Genomic DNA, 25,466 nt, shown 5'->3' on the forward strand with positions numbered 1-25,466 from the left:
AAAAATCGATATATATCTATAATATGTATATGTATTGTTTAGATTTAGTGGTATCAATTTAGTGTTATCAACTCATCATAAATCCAGTTAATCCGACAGATAGGTGTTCACGGTGTAACACCCGTAACCTCATTAAGACTTTTATTGTGAAATAAGACATCACGATCGTCCCCAACCGGAAGTTCCGTTCCCATCACGGTCAGTTCCTGCTCAAATCTTCAAAATGTCTAAGTTCAAAACAGTAACTTGGCCTAAAGTGATTTTGTTCGGCGACTCCATCACACAGGTCAGCACACATTTTGGCATTTTACAGAGTGAGAATATTCTGCATTTCTTCGTGCACCAGATAGTTAGCACAAGCTGCTAGCCTGTTAGCTTCATTTTGTGTGTTTGACTTTTCCGGCTTCAACAAAACCAAACAAAACAAAACTCTGCCGTTGTTTCTTTCAGTTTTCCTTTCAACCCAATGGTTGGGGTGCAGAAATTGCCAACAAATTAGCAAGGTAAGAAATTCACCAACATATCTGATTTGTTATTTTTTAGTTGTCGTCATGGAGAGAATCCAGCTATTGGGATTTCTTTTAAATAATGCATGCAATTTAACTCATGTCAAACTAATATTCGTTTGTTATACGAAATGACTGCTGTGTGTTTTTCCTGCAGAAAGTGTGATGTTATAAACAGAGGACTGTCTGGATACAACTCCAGATGGGCCAAGATTGTTCTTCCTCGTCTCATCAGCAGCCAGAACTCAGCAGACAGCAGCATAGCTGCTGTCACAGTCTTCTTCGGAGCCAACGACTGTACACTGGAAGGTACACACCTGACAGTTTAATCACCGGCAAAATGTCTGTAAGAACAAATCCCTGTGCTTTTCTTCTTTAAAAGGGCAGTAAACTGGTTTTCCCAATGAATTGTTTAGTCAAATGACCGAATTCAATTGATTGGTAAACTAGAAAATGCTTCCTGAGCTATTCAAAAGCATTCCTGTCATGCAGATAAAAACCCCCAGCAGCACATCCCCCTGCAGGAGTATTCAGAAAACCTGAAGGAGATCAGCCAGCTTCTGACATCAGCTGGAGTGTCAGCAGACAAAATCATTTTCATCACTCCGCCACCTCTCCATGAGCCAGCCTGGGAGAAGGAGTGCATTTTGAAAGGTTAAAATCGTTTTTCATAATTACATTCAATTCTCAGTCAGACCTGAGTGACTCTTTATGTTTCTTCCAGGATCTCCTCTCAATCGGCACAACTCTGTAGCGGGGCAGTATGCCCAGGCATGTGTTCAGGCTGCTGGTCAGTGTGGCACAGACGTCCTGGACCTCTGGACACTCATGCAGGCAGATGGACAGGTAAGAACAGTGTATGAGGGCTAGTTGTTGTTGCTCCTTTCTGCCATTAGCGTGAAGGCCTTCTGAAAGATCGAAGATCTAGTACATCCTTAGTTTTATTTAGACTGAACATGTATAATCAGAGTAAAAAATATTGTCATTTGAAAATGTAGTTTTCAGTTTTGTGTTTTTCTTGTGATAGACATAATTCAAATATTTGTTGAACAAGTTTCTAAAGGAATATTGTCTATACAGTCCATATGATGTCCTTTTAAAGTTTAAGTGGCACTGAGCCAGTCAGTTTATTGATAGAATACTCAAAATGTTGCTGTCTCCAACAAAAAATTATCTGGTGCTCGTTTCCTTTCTCATCTATATTTTTGGTATTATTTATAAATAATAAACTTTCTCTAAGTAGTAATTAAATTGTTCATAAAGGTATCAGATTACTTGATAGTAAAAATAATTATTAGTTGCAGTAGTGGCTCATTTTTTGTATTTTCAGAAAAATAACAAATGTTCCCTGATCCACAGGATTACTCAGTCTACCTCTGCGATGGACTGCATCTCTCAGAGAAGGGAAACCAGTTTGTGTCTCAGCACCTCTGGGAGCTGCTAGAGAGGCGAGTGGCGGACCTGCCCTTCATCCTGCCCTACTGGGGAGACGTGGACAGCAAGAGCCCTGAGAGCAGCCTCCTCTGTAACCAGTGAAGAGGATGCGGATATCGAGTTGAGAAAAAAACGTTCTGGACTGGGCATTTTGTAAAGATCCTGACACCAGACTGCATTCCCGCAGTGGAACACTGGAGCAACTGAGAACTTTTATTTGCTTGGTATGTTCAATTTGAAATCAGACCGTATATTAATGTTTCAAAAGCACAAAAATTTATTTTGAGATGTGCATTGATAATGCAAACAGAAAACAAATTTATGGGACTATAATTAAAAGCACAGAAACATCAAAAATATACACAGCATTTGACCATATGACACAGAGCATCTACTTACAGTTTAACAGTTCACATTCATCCAGCAGAGCATGTGTTAGCTACTGTCTTTTTAATATTGACCTACAGTTATAGTTATTTCACAATTTTAACATGATACAGCAGGCAACAGTGGTTAGACAGCATTAAATAGAATCAAGAGGTGCTTTAGCTCACATTGGCACGAAGACACAAAAAAAGTGGAAAAATAACATTTGAGCACCTCAGTTTCTTTTAAAATGAAATTCAGTATATTGTGGATTTGTCTCCTTCTGCAGGGAATCGTCTTTTGCAATGTCAGAACAATTAGGCACAACATCTGAAAAGGCACCAAGTTGTTTCATACAGGGGACATCAGAAAAAATACAAACAAATAAATAACCAACACTAATGATTGTGTATGATTCAACAGCTGGTCAAACAGAATAAATGTAATGCTAAAGAGACTACCATTCACTTGCAAGAAGTGTAGGAAGTACATTTATAAAACTTAATTCATCTCTGGTGATGTGAGAAATACTTCAGGTGCAGTTATGACACGGATTTACTTTATTTTATTTTATTTTTTTTTACACTTAAGTGCAGTTTTCACTTGCTTAGATATATCACTCTGAAATGTTTCCATAGAAGGGTTACATTGCTTTAAAGACAAGTGCGGTACACAAGTATGAAGCTGAAGAGGCAAGACCCTTTTTTTTCCTCCTTGTGGTCCATAATCAAAACTCACCTCTTTTATACAAAACACACTGGAAACAAAACAGGCAGAGCCACGAAATTAATGTAATATAGCTTCACGTTTTGTTCTTCAAAATCAGAGAGCAGTTTTGCCCCTGGCTTATGACAAAAGGAAAAGTGTGCTCTATGATGTGTTTGAGGAACTGGCCCAAGGTGGAGGCGCAACATAATTTTACAAAGGTACGCAAAAATTAAATCAACTTTTTCTGCTGTCATACGGATTTGGGACTACTCCTGTCTTTTTTTTGTACAGTGATTCAATCCAAGTTGAAGTTGAATGTAATATTCACATCAACAAAGGTTTCATGAAATTCTGTCCTGTTAAGCAACAAATCTGACGTACAAAACCTGTGTGCTATTATCTCACAAACACTTCCTGTCTGTGGTTTGTGATCAGAAAAAGCGAATGATGCTGCTCGTACATGTTCCCCAAAAAAACACGAGGCTGCATGAAAACGTTAGGGTTGATTACTTACTCTCAGCACTCTGTCTCTTTAGTGTCAATGCAATCCTGCCTCTTGAGGCGCCGTCGGTCCCTGGATGGCGGATTCTGTTCTGTCAGATCCTCGTAGGAGGATTTCGTAGCCGACGAGCAGGCTCCTGCGGTTGTGAAATCGTCCGACGGGCCCTCCTCTCCCAGGTGAGAGCCGCTGCTGGTGTCCTCCTGGATGGTTGCCATCCGCAGCCCCCCTGCGCTGTCCGGGGTGGGGCCGTAGCTCGGGCCGGGTGGTGGAGTGCTGTTGCTGCTGGATGCGGCCGAGCCCCCGACCTGGCTCAGCTGATGAGATTGTGGGTGCAGGGAGGAGGGCACGATCCGGCCGGCGGAGGAGAAGGGAGGCTGAAGAGGCTTGACGATGCGCATGGATGCTGACTCGAGGTTGCTCAGCATTTCTTGGCTCTGTAGAATAAAAACACGTGAGACAGAAGCACAACAAAGCTATTTGTGTCTGACCGCAGTGAGATTCATTCCCATTTGATTAGATTAAACTAAAAGGGTCTACCCTTTTAGTTTATTTAAAATACGCCCAAGAGAATTTCACAATCTGTTATCTCCACCATAACATTCCCAATAACCCTTATAAAGATTGGACTGAAAAAATGTCACTGTTTTCTCAGAGTGGACATTGTGTTTTTTTCCAGAGTTGACAATGGCTGTAGTCCATAAGGGAGCACCAGGGCCCTGATATCATCCAGTCAGACTCACTTGCAGGGCTTACTGGTTGCTCTAAATGGAATTAAGCTGTCATTAATGTTATTAGTTGACTTTTGCTCCTATTATACATAAAAAATGTCTCCTATGAGAAAAGTCATTAGAGGAATGTTCATTCAGTCTCCACATCTTCCCAAGCAAACCTACAGAAGGAATTAACACAGTGCAGACAGCCATTACAAAAAAATAACAAACAAAAACAATGGGTAAAATAAAAATGGAACGGTCACCTTAATGAACATTACCCTTGTCTTGTTGTGGCTTTGAACAGCAGCAGATGCAAACATAAATGTTGACACACACTGCACCCGATTCCACAACAGACAACAAGGTGCAACCTGTTCGGTCCTCTCTCTGTTTGAATACTCCTCAAACGCCATCTTTCTTTCTTGAGGTAATTTCTGACCAAATACAGACTTTGCATTGATGTCATCTGTGCATAGACGACACTTAGATCTATTCAGTCACACTTAAGTGTTTAAATTTGAGTCTCTCTCGGTTCAAAGACGCATGTGAGTTTGAGGGCTGGAAATGTTCGGCTACATCAGTGATTACTTCAAGGAGAAAGTGACTGCAGGAGTATCCCAAACGTGGGCCACTGACCATGCATTATCATGGACTCAATGGCAACACATCGCAACACCAAGCCATGGTACACGCACTCACCTATGGCGGGAGCTCTACTACAAACTTCCACCATCTGCTGCAGTTCCAATGAGAATGGAAAGGGCCAAGGCAAAGAGTGATGGATATGTCATTTGCAGCTTGAACCCAGCAGGGACAGTGAGACCTTTTCTGTTTTCTCACCCCTTAAGTTCAAGATGAACATTACCTGTGAGCTGATTTAATACCGGATTTATCAAAAACTCTTCTTATTATATTCAACTATAGTATTTTTACCCCCCTGCCTCAAAAAAAAAAAAGATTAAATCTACTGACAAGTTGCAAAAGAGGCTCTAGAAAATTTAGTTTTGAAACCTTAAGTCCCCCTCCACTCAAAAAATCTGTTTAATGTGCTCTCAATAGGCAGGAACTCCCAACACAACTAATTTTAAGCAAATCTAAATCTTAAAGCTATTCAGTATACAAAATATTAGATGAGGAAGCTGCACTGAGATTTTTACTATGAAGTTGGAGACGTCTTGTGTCCTGCAGTTAAACGTTCCAACAGTTCTTAGATGTCATAGATTAGTGAATATTTATGTGCAAAAATGATCTGAGACACAACTTATGTATTTGCCAAAACTTTTTTTTTTTTAACTTAAATATTGATTAAATGAGCTGCAATCAAAGTAAAACTAATATGTGAAACTGTGTAGGTCAGCATTGACTGACATCAGAAATAATAGTGTAGACAAAATTAAAAGATAAGATAAAGGCAAGATAAAAATGACTATATTATATAAATATAGTAATAAATATATTCTTATTTTATTGATCTAATTTACTTTCTTGTCAGATGGATTGTGGGTGAATTGGTATGTTGTTAAGTCTGAAAGGCAAAATATCTCATTCTGTACAAATAAGCTGCATGCTTGTTTCAAAGTTAAAGATGTCAGTGTTTACTAAAAGCTTTGGTTTTCTGTTAGTTTAGTTAGTGCGGCAGCAGGTTAGCTAGTGCACAGGATGAGAAAAGAGAGAACTTACGCTTGGAGGAAAGTAGAGGGACTTTGTGTTCTCCTCATACTGCTGGTCAAGTCGTTTGTCCTGCACACAGATACAAGAAGTAAAAAAATGTAATTCATTACCTGCAGCTGGTGAACAGAAGATCATAAAAAGCCAAAGACTGGATTCATGACATGCTGACAGCAATATGAACTAGTGAAATAAACATTCAGCAGTTTCTCACCACACAGTGAACCAGGACGCTGAGCGGAATCCAGAAGATGAGCGAAAACACGACCACTGAGCCCACTATGTTATCGGCCAAGAACTTCCCTGATGGAGTTATGGTTGTGCAGAGAGAGAAAGAGAAAAACAGACTTTGAATTTGCACTTGGTCACCTACAATGGCCATCAACAATGCAAAAAAAAAAAAAAAAATAGGTTAACAGGCTTTATAAAAATATTTCAGTGTTTCATGCTGACATGTTTGTTCAAATTCACAAGCAGTCCTTTATAACCAATTTACCAAATGTGTTGATGTCCAGCTTGTCAATAAAATCCCACAATCGCTCGATCACATCCTGCACCTGCTTCATGCACTTTCCCTGTTTTCACAAGAGAAGTTGGACACAGCCAGATAAAGTAAAATCAGTGAACTCATTCTAAAAATCCAACCTTTTTATAACACCTGTCACAGGCGACCATGCCAGAATCTGTCTTTATACAATGGACATATGGTGATAGATTGTATCCTATATACAGAGCTGAAGAAATAGAAACGCTTTGTTAACTCACGCTCTCATCACAGAAGCCCACAGTGCAGGGTTTTCCTTTTCGAAGGAAAAGGAAGCTGCCATTGGTCTGGATGAAAGGAAAGCAGGTGCCATCTTTTCCCCTGCAGCACACTTTACAGGAGTTCTCAGTTTCTGCAAACAAGCAGGAACATTATTTTAAGCTTTATACCTATGCAAAAATATTTTGTCTCTGTCCTTGATTGTGTGACTATGCATCTGATTGTCACTTTGTTTCAGTATAAAAATTGCAAAAACAATTTGCTAGATTATCATAAAAATGTATGTCCCAGTGCGAGTGTCACAGAGTGTAGTCTAGTTTGTGTGTTGAGAAGTTGAAAATTTATAGTTATATTTGATCTTATTCACCAGGCATGATTTATATATTTTTTTGGGATGAAAACCTCAATGGCGCCGGAATCTGCAGTTTGACGGCTCAGAGTGCCTGAATCATTCTTACAGTCTATCTAAAGCTTTTATCAGTTACAGCCTCTTGCACATTTCAGGACAAATGAAAATCTTTACCGTTGCAGGCACAGGACTGAAGGTTCTGCTTGGCCTCGCAGAAAGGGCTGCACTCTCCTTTGCGACACTGGCCGTTGTCAACACACACGGTGTCATCAGTTGCATTTGCAGGTGGGGGACATTCACTGCTGTTGCCTGAGACCAGAAAGAACAGAGAATATATACATATATATATTATATCTATATATAAAATTTTACAGCATTTTTAATTTATCAACAAAAGGGTTTCCCAACACCACAGCAAACTGCTTTCCTATTAATTATGGAATACTTGTGTTTAGCCAGCAGATGGTGCTCACCTGTGCAGGAAGCGATGCCTTTACAGGTAGCATTAATGGGTTCCTGACATACCGCTCCTTTTAACTCAAACTTGCACTTTCTACAGCAAGGGCTGTTTCTGTCACTGAGGAAAGAACAGGAACATGTAAATACACGTGTCATTCTTGTGGTAATAACGATTTTGTGAACATCACTTATATTTTACTATGAATTTAGACATGATATCGATGTTTGACAAATTTTGTTTTAGACAATTGTTTGAATCTCTTACCTGCACTGTGCACCAAATTTGAACTTGCAGTCAGATGAGCAGCAGGGGTCGTCATTGAGGTGCAATAGCCCAGGGTCACACTCTTCCCCATCCTCCACTCTGGAGTTCCCACATACTTTACTGTTCCTCTCCTTGAAGCACACTGGGGCCTTGGAGCGTAATGTCTTTCCGATGGAGATCTTGCTGCAGTTGGAGAAACGCTTGAAGTTGGAGGAAAAAGGAGACAGGGTTTAGATTATCTTTAATAGCTTTATACTTCTGGTGTTGAGTTTGAATTTCAAGCCGCATTAATGCTTTTATTGTATGTTAAGGCCAACACCAAAGGAGGAGCAGAGAATATACTGTCTCTCATCACGCTGACACCAACTGTGACTCATATTTGCTTAACAGCAGTAGAAGCAACTCATTTAGAAATGCCACACCTCATATTACACATAGCATCATTAACTTTACACTAACACATTTTAATTTTAAATGTCTTGCTTAAACAAATTTTTTAGCTCCATGTCATCAATAATAGTCCATACCTAGATATTTGACAATGCATATGACACTGTGAGAGCACACGCCACTGTAAATAGCAGGCACAACGACTATTCTATGGTTGGTTTCGAGGGAAGATGCATCGTGTGGGATAATAGCCAATCATAGAGGGGATGTTTACTTCATCATTCCAAAGTCCACTATAGCACACCCTTGGCTTCAAAGTAAAATGGGACCAGCAGTTTTGTATGAATATCAAAACCAAGACATATCAGTATGAGTGTAGCCCAAATGATAGAATTGACAGTTACCACAGTTACACTATCACAATCACATGATAGTGGAGAATCTGCTATATCACAGCTGAATACAATTTTCTGACCTGATCTTTACCTTATTGTTGACATGATCTCCGCTCACAGCAATGGGGTACATGACAAACTTGCCCCCTTGGTCGTCACTGGGTGCACAATATGGGACGTTGTCAGGGTCATGCTCTGCTCCAAAGTTATGGCCCAGCTCATGAGTGGTCACCAAATCTGCTTCCTGATGGGAAATAATCACACCAGATTTATAATGAAAAACATTTTTTTTACTATGGGAGCTATGGTTAAATTAAAAACATTTAAACCCTAACCAGAAGAACACTTACTAAGAAAACTAGTATAAGTCTTATACATAATTTAACTGTGTTATATTAATTCAAGATATATCAAATATTGCACAGCATCTTAAAGCTATAATTAATGCTCTGTTACTTGATTGTTGACTAGTGGGAATCATGCAACACACCAATACTTGAGGTGTGAAAACTGCAACAGGTTTGACATTGTTTTTCATAACACCCACACAAAAAGACGCATCTGCTCTACTTACAGTTTCAGCTTTGCAAGGTGACACATTTCATAACATTCTGACTGCTTTTGTTAAAGATGACGATTGCGAAATGACCTTTGTGAGGATGGTTTTCCCATAGTTCTTGGTGCTGGTCAAGCCTGTATTGAGGTAACTGGGCTTCTTGATGGATGGAGATGGGTAGTAAGCTGTAAAAAGGACATTAAAGAAAGAAGTAAATAAAGTAAATACGTGTTATGCTTAACAACTAGCACCAGTTTTAACACGCAGCTTTCTCTTTAGATGTTTGACTTTGCCATTTTTGGAAATTCCCAGATTGGTTTTCATGAGTCTGCTTGACTACTTTCACATTCGTTGAATTTGGCAGCTGTAATGCTGCATAAACAAAGATGAGCCTCTAAAACAAAATGCACACTTGTAAAATATTTTACTAATATTGCAAAGTAGGTATTGCATTATGTAGCTGTACATATAGCCAGTACTGGTTTATGAAAAACAAGGCTATTTTGCTGCTGAGGACTGTGTCCTTACGTTTTGGGCAGAGTCCACCCAGAGCCTGAGCTTTGGAGGGCGCCACGTAGGCCAGCCCCAGGGTACCCTCATCAAAATCTTGGTAGGTGAATAGATGGGCCAGACATACAGTTGAGGCATTGCCAGCTATGTCTGAGCTGAATTGCTGTGGGACACAAGTAGTAATGTTATTTGCAAATATTTGTGTTTGGCAAGACTGTACAGAACATTTTACAGATTAGTGTAAACTCTTAATAATTTGAGCCAGATTAGATTTCCTCACTGGATTTTCTCAAACTTCTATTCTTTAAATGTATGTCATGTTTTCCTTCTCTACATTTCTTTGTCTCTTTCTTCGTACCTCCAGAAGTCTCTTCACATCCCAGACATCTCTTCCTCTCTCAGGGCTTTTTTCCATGTTATAGTGGACCCACTTGGTGTCAGTATGTCCATGAGGAGGCCTTGTATGCTCCTTGTTGATGATGATCTGAAAAGGGTGATCAAAGGATTAAAACACAACTTATTAAAAAAATGGGACATTGTATTTTGCGGCTGAAATTAATCAAACATATATGTTGATTTCCCAAATGACTGTAGCATAAGCTGTCATAAGAGCCTCAAAAAATTCAATATAATTAGAGGATCATGCAGCCTAAAGAGTTAGTTTTTTATTTTGGGAGCTGTGAAATTTTGCTACTTACACTTGAAAGCGGCACATTACAAACTCTTGTTGAGTCTGGACTTTAATTAATTATAATTATAACAACTCTGAGCAGCTAATTTAATGCATATCCTCTTGGTGAGGAAACCGACTACTCATCAAATGACATCCAGTGACTCCATTCATTCATAAAGCCTGTGGAACAAATTAAATTACCCCACAAGGCACATACAAAAGCTTTCAGTTACTCCTACAAAAGCAATTCTCCTACCCACTGAGGGATTGTGTAATTCTCAGCTTTACTTCTGAGAGTAACTCATTGTCAAACAAAGGCATCGTGCTGCTGGGAGCAGTGACGTTTTAGTGCTATAAATTGACGCACAAGTGAGGCATGAATTGTATTACAATGTGGTACAACAAACAGCCAGACGCACATACCTGTTGGATCTGAACCCCATAATCTTTGAATTCATCATCCCAGGTTGTGTTTCTATAAATGTCATCAACTCGATCAATCAGCTCAATCTGAAGGGAGTAAAAAAAAAAAAATGTATCCACAAAAGAACTCACTGACAAAGAGAAATATATAAAGATCAAACTGTAGATTACATATTTGTAATCATCTGCTGAATTATTATTTGCTTATTTGCACAAAGATCATGAAGTCAAACCAGGTAGTTGAGAGTGACGCTCTCTTGTCCACGACCCATGTGTTCAAAGAAACGGTAATCAGCAACCAGCAGCAAGGGGCAGGTATTCTTCTTGTGGTCATGGACGTGCCTTTTCTCTCTGTGATGGTAATCTATGAGGAAGAAACAGCAGGAGCTTGTTTAGAGATACAGATACATGGAGGAATAAAAAATGTTAAAATGGTTAGAGGCAGGAAAACATATTGAAACCTACAATATAACATCACTGTTGTATGCTAGTTACTCAGATTACTTTCACATTACATCCCTGTCTATGCAGAATGCTGTGAAATGTTTCATGTATTTGTGTGCAATTGTGTGTAACTTTGTCACAATTGCTGTGTGAATTTTAGTTAAAATGTGTTTTGTAAGGTCACTCTGACCTTTACACCTGTCCACCAAAATCTCATCCAGGTTTGTAGGGAATTTAAAAAAATTTTCCAACTGAGTTCCTGAACCACCACGTTAATATGAGCTGGACAGATGGACCTTTGGCTGCCACCAGCATGGAACCATAAAACAAAAATGGAGGCAACTGTCACATTTTTAAGCATTACCATATTCAGTGAAGGATAATCTTTTATAATGACAGACGCATAAGGACAGCAAGAAATTAAAACAATGAGGCCATGCTCCAGTATCCCATTGTTAATTGCCCTCATTTTCACATTTAGCAACATGCCTTCCTTTTTGTTTGCCAATGAACTGATTAAGCTCTGCCTTGGTTCTTATACCAGGAGTTGAAGTGCCATTATTCCTGAAAAAAGTGCCAAATGAGGTCCACTCTGTATTTTGATATTTAGCTAAAGCAGTGACAACAATCAGGTTTCACACACAGATTGCACATCATGGTTAGGTTCAGTTATCTAGTTAAAGCTGACATTTTGGTGGAATTTTATTACATAAATAATAATGATATATCAGCATTGAAGGGATGATCATTAAAACGAATGAAGATGATGCACAACCAAGGTATTGCAATTACAGCTGAAATTATTATGTGATGATTAATAGATCAATTAAAATACACTTTTGAATTCAGCCAGGAATTTCAGTGAGATTCATCAAAACCACAGTCTAGCTGAAGAATAACAGGAAAACATTTCAGTATTACATCACATTGTACACATGGCTCTACAGTGTTCAAAAGTGTGGGTGTGCACTGCTCCGTCTTCAACAAGCAGTGGGAGACCAGTGGCAACTCAGAGTCATCTCATTGGGCATTGGAGCCCGAGCCTCCATGAATTTTAATGCCTCCTCCATAAGAACCTTCACCTCAACTCATCTCCCCAACAAGTGTTTTCAAACAGAAGCCAGTGAGAGGTGTTGCAGATATCTCCTCTGGCACATTACCACTGTTATATGCTTTACATTTCCATTGCAGTACAAAAGACTCAAAGGCATTTGGCTTTTACATAATACCCACTTGTCAGTAGTGTGTATGTGCATAACATAGGCTTGGCTTTATAGATAAAAAGGCTTTTATTAAAGTGTCTGTTACAAAATCTAACACCCACTTCCTTTGTGTCACTACTTCAGCCTCCTCGTTCCTGCTCTCTACCTTCAATATTTATAATCCTCCTACTCCTTAACTACTACTAACCATCTACAAACAGGAACAGCTTTGATTCCAAAATATTTCTGATCCTCTAACCTATATCTACTTAAACTACAGGACCATAAACATGAACATATTTGCAAGACTCTCTGCCTATAGAGAGGCAAAAGGACAGCAGGACTTACCATATTTCTGGGCCAAATCTTTCCCATCCCATTCTGTCTCAGAAGTCTGTGGCAGAAACTCCACATCCTCTGCATGGACATAACCGCACACTTTTGGAGAGGCGATGCGACTCAAATTCTTAATGTCATCAGAGCGATACACCAGCAATCTGCCATCCGCCGGCGAATCTGTAAACCTCCATAGGGGCTGTACAGCCAAAAAGACATCACCAAGAACAGAAGCACACTACTGTATCCAAGATTACAGAGAGACGAGTCCAGGGAATATGGCACTCGCACATCTGAATCATAAAAGAGATATCATACAAAGATACCCCCCCCCCCCTTTTTTTATGCTAGACTGCAATGCCATAGAACTGTTAACGTTATGGTGCAATTCTATGAGCAAGTGTCCTTTGCCTGTTTTTCTTATCTTAGGTAACATTCATTACAGTTGTTATAGTCTTCAGAACCTCTGCATTGTGAAACTGCAGGGTCAGTTTGATTAATTTTGACTGAACACTGACACAATGATTTTTTTGGCCATTCCTTACCTCAACATTGTATTCCGCTTCATCAGTTAAAATATGAGCAGAAAACTCATCTCCGTCTATGTGTGCCTGCACACGGGAATTCTCCTCTCCTAAAAACATGAAACAAATAACTTGCTCTTTGTAATCTAAATGAACATACTAACATGTCGACCAGTATCATCTTTAGCAGGATTTTTGTTGCTATTCAGCAAATAGTGTTGATTATAATTAAATACCAATTATAAAAATTATGAAAAATTATAAAAACCAATTACTTGTCAAGCATTACTTGAAAAAAGAAAGAGTTGAATTCCTAATTGTATAACTCAACCACTTACCAACAACATGTCCAGTAAAGTAGTTCTGAAGCTGAATATCATAGTTCTCTTCCCTCCCATGTTTATCAACAATAACAGCTTTAAAGTTGTCCGTGAAAAGGTGAGTGTTGGTGGTCAAGTAAAGTTTGAAATACCTAAAAAAAAAAAAATAATAAAATATCATATCTGCAATATAATATAGATTATATAAATACAATAAGGAACCAGAATTAATTGAATGTTTGACTGTATCCATTGTAAATTATGATTATAATATGTAGAGGGCTATATGTTGATGGAAATCACACTAAACCACAATTTATATCATTTTTATAGTCAAAATCACTGTAATTCTGTATTTCCTGTTCAAATACAACGGAGAGATGAGGCAGTGACGAGCCGTGCCTCACCCCAGATTGTGTAATCCCTCACAGACTGGATTGAGCACGTGCATTTGGCGCATGGCTATTGCCATTTCTCTGTATGTTTCTAATATATCCAAAAATCATGTTTGGAGACACTTTTATTATACATCTTTTGGCAATGTATTTCTTGTATGTGTGTAATATTTTAGTCTTATGATCTGAAATGAATCCACAAGAAAAAGGCTTGCCTTGAGGCAGCCAGTACTGCTGCCTCAACTAGGCGGGATGATAGAGAGCCTGCAGTTCAAGTTTACAACTCGGCTTATTCTTGCAAAAATTCAAAGCAACGCAACCACTGCACTGGATTTTTGCCCTGAAGATGGAGGATTTGGTTTCCACATTAAGGAATTGCGGGATAATGTATAGTAAGCTTGTGATTACTGACAAAATAACTACCCTCAGGCTTTTAAAGCTTTTAAAAACAACAGGAATAGTTCCGTTTAGGACAAAAATGGGTTCGAATTCAAATTGGTTGTGTTGTCTTATCACATTTTTTGTCAGAAATTAAAAGCTGTTTTTTGCACACCACTCTTTACTTTTGTTTGTATATAATGTTTATATACTGTGGAATTGCAAGAACAAATATGCTCCCTCTGAGTCGCTATAAATTTAATTGTCAAATGTAGCCCTACTTGTGCGTAAGGATTTCTGATATGAATGAGCAGTCAGTGTAAAATCTGCCAACTGAATTGTGAATTTATGATATATTATTAGCATTATATGTTTGGAAATCTGACTTTCGAGTCAGTGCCTCACCAACCACAAACCTCACCGCACGTCACTGACCCCTAGCTAAAGTTTTCCGTAGATATTTCGCAGGACAATCACTGAATTTTGGAATATGATCCCTGGATCACATGATATAAAGGGGGGAATCCAGGAAAGTGAAAATCTGAGTCATTGTCATTGACAGAAACATGGACTGGACCCCCAGCTGGTGTTGGTCTACCTGTGCAGGGCACTAAAGCTGATTAGGCGCTCCAGGTGGGACTGGGTGTGGATGTCTCTCTTCCTTACAGAGTGCAGCTTGAGCTCTGACACTGGCAGCACCTCAAAGTCTGACAGGACGGACTTCAGGGCATCTGGGAGAAACACACAAACAAGAAGAAACTGCGATTGTTCATTTTTCACCAGAGATGCCAAACAGTGTCTCAACCCGGGGCAGCCCACTTCCTCATTTGAAATGGTTTTATTTTACAGCTAGCTGGGACTAGGTGAATTAAGCTTCAATAACAGCTTAAATTGATAGCAGTAGTGATTATCAAAATAAATAAAAATGTGCCACCAATGCTGGTGAGTTCAAACAATCATAATTAGGACGCATTATCTCAAATTCAGAAATAATATTAAAGCTACCGTTAGCTCGGGTTAGCTTGCTAAGTTGCTCACCAAACTCCGGGTTTTCTTGCCGATTCTCCTCAGCGGTGACTCTTGACTTAATGGCCCCTTTGACCCAGCAAGGAGCCAGTAAAACAATTAACAGTATGTTCCTCATTTTCAGGCCGGTCAGGCTGCTACTGTACCGCTGTCATAGTCCCTGATTTCCTCGGTGAGGCCGGATCGCTAACGTTAGCCGAGCTATCCGGAAGTGCTCCGAACGGAAAACATCCGCTGTGAGGTCAGCGGAAGTTGAGTCGAAATCAGATATGTGACTAATATTAAAACCAAGAAGTACAATTATCACCGAAAGTAAAAAGTACCGGGTGTGCAGGAAGCTTAATGTATTGTGTTAACTATTTGTAACTTTAATTTCTTTAACTTTATTCATTTATCTAATTTAAAAAAGCAATCAGATCCTTTAATTAAGTGAAAACATTTTTAAAATGCTCATGAAATTTAACTCCGAATTTAAATAATTCAAACTTGTGTTTTATATTACATTTACCCCAAGACAAAACAAAATCTCATGCACGCAGTTATCTGCCAGACTTAATAGGCATTACTTGTGATGTATTTAATTTATTTCCCCCCGATTCCACATCAGTTTGTAATACAAAGACGTTGTGTCTGTTTTCAGTTATCCTCCTTATCCATTTTTCTTAATTTTCCCCTATTCCAATAACTACTGCTGTCAACTGTCTTCTTATAATTTCAGTTCACTTTTCGGAAAACAACCTATTTGAAAGATATTAACTTGCAAAATACATTTGAGTTGACTGTTAACGGTTGAGAGCCAGCTCACCTCTAAGTCAAGTACAGCTTTTTGAAATAATATTAAGACATTCAACATCAAAACACATTTAATATGAATATATAAAGAACAGAGACAAACTTAGACTTGGTTTATAAAATGTTTTATTCATGTTAACATAGCTGATACATAGGGTTTCAAACATTTCCACAAGGCTTCTGGGGACTACAATTGAATGAATAGCAAAACAATAGTGGTCCAAATCTCTAATGACAATCACTGGACAGACTAACAAATCACCCTCGTCTAGGATTTGTACAAACCTGCATTGAAAATTACTAAACTTGACACTTGGACTTGTGTGTGTGTGTTACAGCAATTGTTCCCATTCCAGTGTAATATCTAAGAGACATGCATGATAGAATTGTCTTCTTCCCATTAAAAAGGTCCCTGCATTTGGTCGGACAAACAAGCACCACCATTTAACCCCCACACACAGACATGCTTCAGTGATAGAGTGGCATCATAACCAGGGCAGAAAGTGAGGATTTCACCAATGGGCATCATTTGGCTGTATTATGGTATTTGTTGCCAGCATGTAAAGTGAATTGGCTTTCCCTGCAGTATGAAAATTAGTTTGAGGTTGGACTTTAGCTGCTGTAACCGTACCACGTAACTGTAGAGACAGACACACTAAAAACAAAAACAAACAAACAAAAAAAAAAAGGAATGGAGTAAACTAGTTTTCACATCTAACATATCTCATTTGGGGAAAAAAAAAACCAGAAAAAAAAAACAACTCTCTCTCAAATGATGGAATTTAGGCTTACAGTTGTTTATGATGGGACTTTTTCTGCCTCTAAAATTGAGCTAGAAGTCTGATACCATTGTCAAGCTATCAATCACTTTCCTACAGCTGAAACTGCACACATGGGAAGGCCAGGACAAACACAAACCAGAAGAATAGAGAGTTTCTCTCTTCACCAGTTGTCCAAATCTGCATTGTGAAAAGTTTTTTTTTTGTTTGTTTTTTTTTTTTTATGTATATCCTTACACAACTCTTTTTCAGCAATGGGTTTCATTGGTAGAATGTTTGAGTGGAGCAATAAGGAATGAACGATGTGTAAAAAGTTTTTTTTTTGTTTTTTTTTTCCTTTTGTCATTTTTGGAGATGACCCCAACTCTGAGGGCTTGTGTGTTTTAGTTCTCGTTCTCGCCGCCCTCTCCTCCTTCTCCACCTTCACCCTCCTCAGTAGCATTGTCTGATGTCCATAACTGGGGAGAGAAACAAAGCTATTTGAAATACAGACATATCTACACATTGTTTTTAAAATAGTATATAATTTTGCTCAGATTTTTTTTTTTACCTTTTCACACTTCACTGAACATTTGAGTCTTATTAGCAATGTTTCTCAAAATTTGTACCTGTCTTATGAACTTATTACATAGAAATTTCAGGTAACATATTTTTTTCCTCAGACCCATGACCTACTATCTGGGTAACCATAGCTTTCAATATCCATGTGTGACCTGCAAATTTTTGCTGAAGAATCAGCATCCCTTCCATGACAGGCATTATACTGTAGCCTCATACACCTATAATCATATATTATTATCGATATATCATTTAAAATTCACTATTAAAAATATACAAAATCAATTGCCATTTTGTCATTTGAAAGGCATTTTTTTAAGACAGAACTAAGCACTTTACAACATTGTAAAGCTTCCTGACACTGAAAATTGTACAATACCATTAATAGAAGAAAATTAATTGTTTTGTGCCATGTGGGAGCAGAACACTCACTGTCAGGTTGTCTCTGAGGAGCTGCATGATAAGAGTGCTGTCTTTGTATGACTCCTCATTTAGCTGGTCAAGCTCTGCGATGGCATCATCAAATGCCTGTAACCAAGAGAGAAAATCATCAAGACTGATTATACTACATACACCTGAAGGGGAGTGACAAGTTTGTATTAGGAAAGTACACAAACCCTTTTGGCCAGATCGCAGGCTTTTTCTGGGGAGTTAAGGATCTCATAGTAGAAGACAGAGAAGTTAAGGGCCAAGCCCAAGCGAATGGGATGTGTAGGGTCCATCTCAGTCTTGCTGATGTCAAATGCTTCTTGGTATGCTTGCTGTGAGTTTTCAATGGTCTCTAAAGAAAGAGAAAAGAATCAAAAGAATAAAACAGTCCAACAAGTCCATTTATGAAATTGTTATTTAAACATGTTAACACTGCACAATTTTTCATGTGTCCAAAATATGTTTGAGGATGTTATTTTCATTTATTAATTTATTATTTTTTGCAAACGTAGAGGAGTGTTAGTCAAAATGGCAAAAAAGGGCCGATATTTTCAGTTAGCAAGACCTAGAGGTACTCATGGATAGATTTTGATACCAGCTAGCTATTCTCATGCTAAGCAAAAATTCCAAAAATGTAAGTAAATTTATTTTCCATCATGTTGAATATAAATGCACTATTCACTGGTTTTATTTAAGAAATATCATAAAATTCAAACCGCATTCTTTATACATTTTCTCACTTGCCATAAAGGAATTGTCCAAAATCTGTGTATGGCTAACAAAAACATGGAAACAGTAGTGTATTGTGATTGCACAAATGACCGTCAGGAACTGAAAATAGTAACTAAAATGGATCATTTGTTCTTGTACAAGCTAATTTTCCTCACAAAATGTGTGCACTTTCCCAAACCTGTTGACACTAGTAGAATAACTCCACAACCTACAATATGAGGCATATCACTGAATGTTATGTTGTACACAAAAATGTGTGCCCAGGTGCAAGTGGTAACTGATATTTTATTTTTATTGGTTGGTTTGACAAGTCTATTGTGAACAGGAAAATTAGCAGAACAAACTGGATGAATTGTTGGACACCACAAAAACTTGGATCTACCTGAAATACACAAAAAAGCATTGGAGACTGGTGGCAACTATGGATTTTTCCCTTTCGGAGTCTTTCCCAGAGGGAAAAATGCCCTCCTATAAGATGGGACACTGTGGTCACAAGAGCATGACACATCGACCCATTTGACGTAATTTCCTGCTCTTAGTGCCAACACACAATCTGACACATTCCTATTTGGAGTGTGAAGGGGCCCAGACTCAAAAGGACAGAGGGAGGCTTATTTTAGCTTTAGCTTTAGATACTATTGACAAAGACGCCAGGACACCTTAAAGACTCCCCACTACACAGATCACACAAAGAGAAGAAAAAGCGTAAGGGAAAAAAAGGACAAAAGAGAGAAAATCCAATAACTGAAATCTTAAAAAAGGGGGTGCTTTTCTAAATAAAATAAATGGGGTACCAATTTAAACTCACTTGATTTGTCATCTCCAGAAGCAACTTCTGCAAGGTATCTATAGTAGTCCCCCTTCATCTTTAGATAGAAGACTTTGCTCTCAGGATTTGTTGAGTTTCCAATTAAATAATTATCCAGCAGTTTCTGTAAGGACAAAAACATCAGATGAATTTAATTAGTGAGCATAGGAAATATTGAACATTAAGACTCTTCAATCAACAATCATCTCAACCAAAAAGCACACCACAACTTCCAGACAGATCAGGAGCCAGAGCGGCAGAACAGCATCACACACCAAAACCACAGTCCTCATACGTTTACTAAATGCTCAGTGTCAAACTGGGTCAAGAACAAACACACACACACACACACACACGCACACTGCATGGTACAACACAAAACAGTATATAGTGCATTCAGAAAGTATTCAGACTATCTAGTTTTTTTTCCCCCACATTTTATTGTTGTCTTACGCTTTAACTGTTCAAATAAATCTTTCTCTTATCAATCTGAATATCACATTATCAGAAATATAAAGACTCTTTAATCAGAATGATTAGGGTCAATGTCCTGATGGAGGGTGAAAACTTTGCCCAGTTTGCAGCACTCTGGACCACTGCTCACAAAGCCTTGATCAGTGGTTAGAGGTCTGTAAGATTTCTTCCCTCTTCACATGGGAACTTTGAAACTCAACTGGAGAGATTATCGGGTTCTTGGTGACCTCTCTTATCCAGACCATTCCCCCCGCTTGCTCAATTTGGACAGATAGCAAGCTCTAGATCAAGTCCCAGTTGTCTCAAACTTCTTTCATTTAAGAATAGTGGTGCCCACTGTGCTCTTAGGAATCTTCATTGCAGAAGAGTTGTTTTTTTTTTATTTTTTAACCTCAACCACTGAACTCTGGAGGAAGTTCATTCTACCATGTGGCTAGGTCTTTGCTGTGATGTACATTTTCAGCAGCATGCCCTTATAAAAACAGGTGTGTCTCTTTTCAAATCAGGGGAATTTACCAAAGGTTTCCTCAAGGGGCAGAAACATCTTTAACATGGCAAGACAAATAGACTCTTCGGCTAAATTTGATCCATCATACAAAATACATATGTATGATTACTTCTGTCAATGTTACATTTTGTATTTTATTTTCAACATAAAATGTTGTTTTGCTTTGTCACCATGGTATACAGACAGAAACTAATTTTCTTCTGCATATGGGTGCAACATAACAAAAGTGAAACCAGTAAAAGTTTTTGAAACTTGCACTGTAGGTATGGCTCACCCATGATGCATGTCCCAATTGCCTCCATCCACCAGAGAGCACTAGTTTCTTTGCTCCCCATTGCTGCTTAGCTCAATGATTACCAAGTATAATTCTACTTCATCAGGACACAAGTACATGTGCTCATCCAGTGTCATTTAGAGGAAACATATTGCTTTGTGTTAGTTTCCACTTAAAGTCACTCCAAACTGTCCACAACCAGGCCAGGCCTCAAGTGTATCCCCAGCTGTCTTCTGCCCCAGATTCCACAATCTTTTTATAAGCACTCCCCCATGTCAGCACTGTAAACCAAAAATGTGATGCCTTATTGCTGACACCATTCCTATTACTGATTTTAAAAGACCTGGCATCCTTCGTTCCCTATGGACATTTACTCACAAGTGTTCCATTAGCAAGGTCTAGCATTGTGCTTTACTTTCAATTATTTGCGGAAACTGCAGCAAAATAAATAAATAAATTACATTAGCTCTCTTCGAATTTAACTGCAGAATATATAGCAAAACAGCAGAATGTAAAACTAATTTTATGTTAAATTGCCAAAAGGTTGTAACACTAAAATGGAATAGTGCTGCTCTTGGAGAATTCTCCCTCTAAAAGCAATAATTGTTTGGTGTTCTGTTTAAGTCCTTTTAGCAATTTTAAAGTGGCAAAATCACATCAATAAACAAATCGTGTCTTTTGATTATACTCATCTGTCTTTAAAGGACATGAGAAGATTACTAAGGCTAATCTGTTAGTGAAACTATGGCTTATGCTCGAGTTAACTGACTTAAGAGAGCAGATTAATCATTTCACTTTGCACGAAAATGCTCCGCAACACCTCAACTGTAATGACTGTTCTGACAGAAAAGTGACAGTATGCAGAGAGGATATAAATATCCTCCTTGCCTTTATCTTATATAGGTTTTTATTTTCTTAACCTGGGAGAAAGAAGCTGCTCTTGTCTGAGCCAAATCCAACCCTGCAGCCACTCCCCAGTCATTTACCAACACAAAGATTGGCTCAGCCGTTACACGTGCATGTCTCAAGCACTAGACATTCCTCTTCCACTGCTTGCTCTGCACAATAGACAAGAGGAGTAGCCTTGTCCCCAATGCTTTCACACAAAGCTCTGATTTCAGTTACCAGTGTTCACAAGAACACACAAATAGTGTTGCTGGATGAGAGCCTGGCTGGCTGGCTGGCTGGCTGTGTGTGTGTGTGAGGGCCTTAACATGTCTAACAACAATTGATATTTGCTTTACAAGCAAGACCTAACCCTTTTTACCAATTTAATTAGCAACAATACAATTAATTACAGGGCATTATGCCTCAGGCGGTTCTACCACACACACACACAAACATACTCAGTAAATGTGGCATAATAATGAAAGAAATGTGCCTCCATCTTTGTCTAAATTGTTCAGAAATTTCTGATGTCAATGTTGGGTCAAATTCTGGGGACGCTTTATAAGCTCTATATTCACATCCGGTTAAGAGAACAAACATCCCCAACTGCTGCCTTCCAACTGAGACCTGCTTTCACCTAAGATGCAAGTCTTTCTGGTTGCACAGTGCATTATACAGGAAATCAAGAGAAAGGGGTACACAAGCTGCTTACTTGTCTACTGCGGTCACTGCTCTTCTGCCATTCTAGGTACAAGTTAAGGCATGAAGACTGACACACCCTCTTCTGCTGACAAACCCTCAGTCAACACTTACTAGTGCAGATACTGAAAGCTGAGTCACAGACAAGTAAGCGTACCATCTCAGGAACACCCATGGGAAGCTGATGGAAAATGATTGGCCTCAACAGCTTTACATTGCATTTTAAAGACAGCAGCTCAGGGGAAATGATCTCAATCTTAAAGCTACAGTATAAGCTTTTAGCCAGATCTCCTCTAATCCATTATGAAGGCAGGCTGGAAATAATGTAAAGCACCAAGCTGTGCTGCTGCATTAGATAAAACAATGAGGTAAAAGCCTACAGCCCCCCCCCCCCCCAATGCCACACTAAAGCTTTGCCTCGAAATGTGGAGAGTAATGTCTGAGAACAAATTTAGTTTAACCATCAGGCACAGTTTAATTGATGATCTGTTCAAACTGAGCTTAGTATGAGTGGTTTGTGCATGTAGATTCTTGCACTTGGCTAACCACATTAGGCTTCTATCTGCCAGATGGGACTGCATGGACACAGAATATAGCACAGCTTTAAGAGCACAAGGCTTATCTTTCCTATGTGTGGCCTGAGCGCTCTCTCTCCACCCATTCAGACACACCTTTTTGGCATAGTCTTTTTGACCTTTCCTCGGTTCACGCCCTCACAAGGTTTCAAGCCCATTGTTCTAAATTCAGATTCCCAAAAGGCAGGAACATCGGGAGGACTACATAATACTTCCTTGTCCTCTCCGTCTGTAGAGGCCATATTTATACAACGCTCAGAGCAAACGGGGAAGATACCATTTAACACAGATCGCTGGACTAAAACAATCACTTGCCGCACCATGAATTGAGAGAGTACACATTTTGTTGTGCAATCATGAATTCTTATCCAACTGACTAAATGGCTATGCTCTAGACATTTATTTTAACACAATAAAAGCACTGTAGTTCATCTTTATTTGCCGCAGGAGCAAAAAAAAAAAAAAAATTCAAACGGAAAAAAAAAAAAAAAATCCAAACCTCCTCCCATCGGAAAAAGAAACGCCTTAATCATAACGGTATATGATCGTTAAAATTCTCAAAATTAAAAATTAAGATGGAAATGTGGCACTTTACCAAAACGTTGTTGCAGATATCCTGTAGCTCCTTCTCCACCTTCTCCCGGTACTCCTTAACCAGCTGCTGCTTCTTCTCGCAGCCCTCGGTCTTCAGTCCGATGCTGGACATCACCCTCCATGCAGACCGCCTCGCCCCAACCACGTTTTTGTAGGCGACGGACAGCAGGTTCCTCTCCTCGTTTGACAGCTCGCCACCCTTCTCTGTAACCTCCTTCATGCAATCTGCCATGTCATCGTAGCGTTCAGCCTGCTCCGCCAGCTTGGCCTTCTGAATAAGATCCGTTCTATCCATAGTTTATATATTTTTGGGGACTGAGGAATCAGAAATCCGGGAGTGACAGTCAAGGACTGGTGAGCTGAAGAATGGCTGCAGCAAGGGATCGGCGATGATATTTCCCACAGCGACGCTACAAGCTGTGAAAAGGAGGTGATAAAATTAGTAGATGTTGATAAAGCTACAGTCATTGAAAGACAAAACGATTCGCAGATCATCATAGCATAGACCGACATGCATCCTTGTTCCAAAGTGGCACCATCTATGAAACAACACTGATTCAAATCGCAAGCGAAAGAAATTCCAATTTCATCTACCGATGCTTTTTCTAATACATTTACCACCTCGCCAGATTAACATTTACCAAGAGAATTTCTCGCTATTGGCTGGGAAGGGAAAAAAAAATCAATGAACAAACGCAATCTTTACATATGAGCCGAGGCAGTCTGTGAGCATCGGAAGCAGAGATCTGCTGGCAAACCCGCCACAAAGCTGTCTGGTGCAGCTAGCAAGTTATCCAAAGCTAGCTGGCGTTAGCTACAGCGGCCACTCCTTTCAATACAAAAAAAAAATGTCACGTTAGCGTTACTCATACAAAACACAAAATTAACCGCAAATTGTCCGTTTAGCGACCACTCTGACACCGTGTGTTTGGGAAAAAAAAGGAAACTCATAAAATACTCATCATTTCTGACCTACCAAGGTCCGAATTTGCTCCACAAATTGATCCGATTTGACAGATAAGTCAGAAAGGCAGAGAACGGCAGCAGCAGAGAAGATCCGACTGTACTGCTGAAACAGGGCGGCTCATCTGGATGGGGCCTGTCCAATCGTAAATCGGGTTCTCGCTTGATTGACTGGAAATGAGAGCCGAGTAAACCAATAGTCTTTTAGCGCGGGGGAAAGAGGCGGAACCTTCGGAGGTAGTTTGGCAGACCGGGACGCTGCAGCGGCTGGGGCCACGGGGTTTCCTCCAATTAGAGCAAGGGATGAAGACGTCATCGCATTGCCATGGTGATGGCCAACCAATCACGGCTCGCTTTCACACGCTGTGAGCTCTGTAGGCGGGCGTGGCACCATCTCCCTTAGTCAGACATTTACCTCTCAAGTTTTCATCTGCTGGTACTTTTTCGTCTCTTATTGACAGCAAATCCCAGGAAGTACAAAAAGCAACAATTAACTGATCCCAATTACAGGTAAATCTGATGTAGCTCATTTGTCTGTGTCATAGACGTCCATTGTTGTCTATCTATGCATTGTTTTAGCATAGTTGATAATGGGGAAACAATCAATATGACCAGATTTATTTATTTTTTTATTTTCATTTAGTCATTACAATATGTAAAGAAACCTTGTGTGCTCACATCATTATATGTCAGATTTTATAATACTTCCATCTAATACATGACTTACAGTTACAGTTTACATTGGACTCAATAATCACGTACCATGAATCTCTGGGAAAACATCAGGGGGGGTTCCTTTTTCTCTGCAGTCATTTGGGTTTTTCTAAGGCTGTTTCTTACACAATGTAATTCTTGTCACTTGACCTTTGTGCTTGCCCGATCCCCACCTTGCTTTTACATTCAGTCGCAAAGTGACAAGCCACTGAGGTCATGAAAAGGCATGGGCTTATGTAACGTGAAGGGCTTATTTGATCACAACTGAAACCTGCACTCATTCAGGTTTGGTGACACTTTACCAATCCGACAGTCACAGTGGTCAGTGGACATACTGGGCCTGTGGGACATTTCAAAGGTCGAACCATTATCCT

At 39.3% G+C, this 25,466-nt stretch overlaps 3 protein-coding genes across 5 annotated transcripts; 1 reads left to right on the forward strand and 2 right to left on the reverse strand.

Annotated features, from left to right (window-relative positions):
* The first annotated feature begins 176 nt into the window (after positions 1-176).
* iah1 (isoamyl acetate hydrolyzing esterase 1 (putative)) lies at positions 177-5,541 on the forward strand. Of its 2 annotated transcripts, XR_003840362.1 has the most exons (7): positions 177-286; positions 451-503; positions 664-815; positions 999-1,160; positions 1,231-1,352; positions 1,866-2,164; positions 3,551-5,541. XR_003840362.1 is itself a non-coding variant. In XM_029493747.1 (6 exons), the coding sequence occupies exons 1-6, from the start codon at positions 224-226 to the stop codon at positions 2,040-2,042; spliced, it is 729 nt and encodes a 242-aa protein (XP_029349607.1). In that variant the 5' UTR covers positions 177-223; the 3' UTR covers positions 2,043-5,541. The 2 variants fall into 2 exon arrangements, 1 of the variants encoding a protein (XP_029349607.1); XM_029493747.1 differs by having other exon boundaries at positions 1,866-5,541.
* On the reverse strand, positions 3,008-15,516 carry adam17a (ADAM metallopeptidase domain 17a). Its single transcript, XM_029493745.1, has 19 exons — positions 15,318-15,516; positions 14,878-15,010; positions 13,525-13,658; positions 13,208-13,296; positions 12,675-12,861; positions 10,914-11,044; positions 10,681-10,767; positions 9,943-10,068; positions 9,603-9,747; positions 9,168-9,259; positions 8,610-8,762; positions 7,734-7,933; positions 7,483-7,586; positions 7,184-7,318; positions 6,663-6,793; positions 6,394-6,472; positions 6,112-6,200; positions 5,910-5,969; positions 3,008-3,950 (listed from the first exon to the last, which is right to left on the reverse strand). Exons 1-19 carry the CDS (start codon positions 15,421-15,423, stop codon positions 3,531-3,533), a joined length of 2,601 nt encoding a protein of 866 aa, XP_029349605.1. The 5' UTR covers positions 15,424-15,516; the 3' UTR covers positions 3,008-3,530.
* Positions 15,517-17,046: 1,530 nt separating this feature from the next.
* LOC115035442 (14-3-3 protein beta/alpha-1) lies at positions 17,047-24,516 on the reverse strand. Of its 2 annotated transcripts, none has more exons than XM_029493247.1 (6): positions 24,392-24,516; positions 23,417-23,832; positions 19,404-19,527; positions 18,052-18,215; positions 17,867-17,962; positions 17,047-17,334 (listed from the first exon to the last, which is right to left on the reverse strand). In XM_029493247.1, exons 2-6 carry the CDS (start codon positions 23,708-23,710, stop codon positions 17,260-17,262), a joined length of 753 nt encoding a protein of 250 aa, XP_029349107.1. In that variant the 5' UTR covers positions 23,711-23,832; positions 24,392-24,516; the 3' UTR covers positions 17,047-17,259. The 2 variants fall into 2 exon arrangements, with proteins under 2 accessions (XP_029349107.1, XP_029349108.1); XM_029493248.1 differs by lacking the exon at positions 24,392-24,516 and adding an exon at positions 24,122-24,262.
* Between the last annotated feature and the right edge of the window lie 950 nt (positions 24,517-25,466).

The sequence above is a fragment of the Echeneis naucrates genome, chromosome 22 (genome assembly GCF_900963305.1).
Source record: "Echeneis naucrates chromosome 22, fEcheNa1.1, whole genome shotgun sequence".
Classification (NCBI taxonomy): domain Eukaryota; kingdom Metazoa; phylum Chordata; class Actinopteri; order Carangiformes; family Echeneidae; genus Echeneis; species Echeneis naucrates.

What these genes read in the sequence shown, in the direction of transcription:
- adam17a (XM_029493745.1), bottom strand. Translation starts at nt 15,423, where the DNA reads ATGAGGAACATACTGTTAATTGTTTTACTGGCTCCTTGCTGGGTCAAA. An exon ending in AGCTTTAGTGCCCTGCACAG is followed by an intron (nt 13,659 to 14,877) that starts GTAGACCAACAC and finishes TTTTTTTTTTAG; the next exon opens with GTATTTCAAACTTTACTTGA. An exon ending in GAGATCATGTCAACAATAAG is followed by an intron (nt 7,934 to 8,609) that starts GTAAAGATCAGG and finishes TCCAACTTCAAG; the next exon opens with CGTTTCTCCAACTGCAGCAA.
- LOC115035442 (XM_029493247.1), bottom strand. Translation starts at nt 23,710, where the DNA reads ATGGATAGAACGGATCTTATTCAGAAGGCCAAGCTGGCGGAGCAGGCT. An exon ending in CCTGCGATCTGGCCAAAAGG is followed by an intron (nt 17,963 to 18,051) that starts GTTTGTGTACTT and finishes TCTTGGTTACAG; the next exon opens with GCATTTGATGATGCCATCGC. An exon ending in TCCTCAGAGACAACCTGACA is followed by an intron (nt 17,335 to 17,866) that starts GTGAGTGTTCTG and finishes TTCTCTCCCCAG; the next exon opens with TTATGGACATCAGACAATGC.
- iah1 (XM_029493747.1), top strand. Translation starts at nt 224, where the DNA reads ATGTCTAAGTTCAAAACAGTAACTTGGCCTAAAGTGATTTTGTTCGGC. An exon ending in CAACGACTGTACACTGGAAG is followed by an intron (nt 816 to 998) that starts GTACACACCTGA and finishes CCTGTCATGCAG; the next exon opens with ATAAAAACCCCCAGCAGCAC. An exon ending in GAAGGAGTGCATTTTGAAAG is followed by an intron (nt 1,161 to 1,230) that starts GTTAAAATCGTT and finishes TGTTTCTTCCAG; the next exon opens with GATCTCCTCTCAATCGGCAC.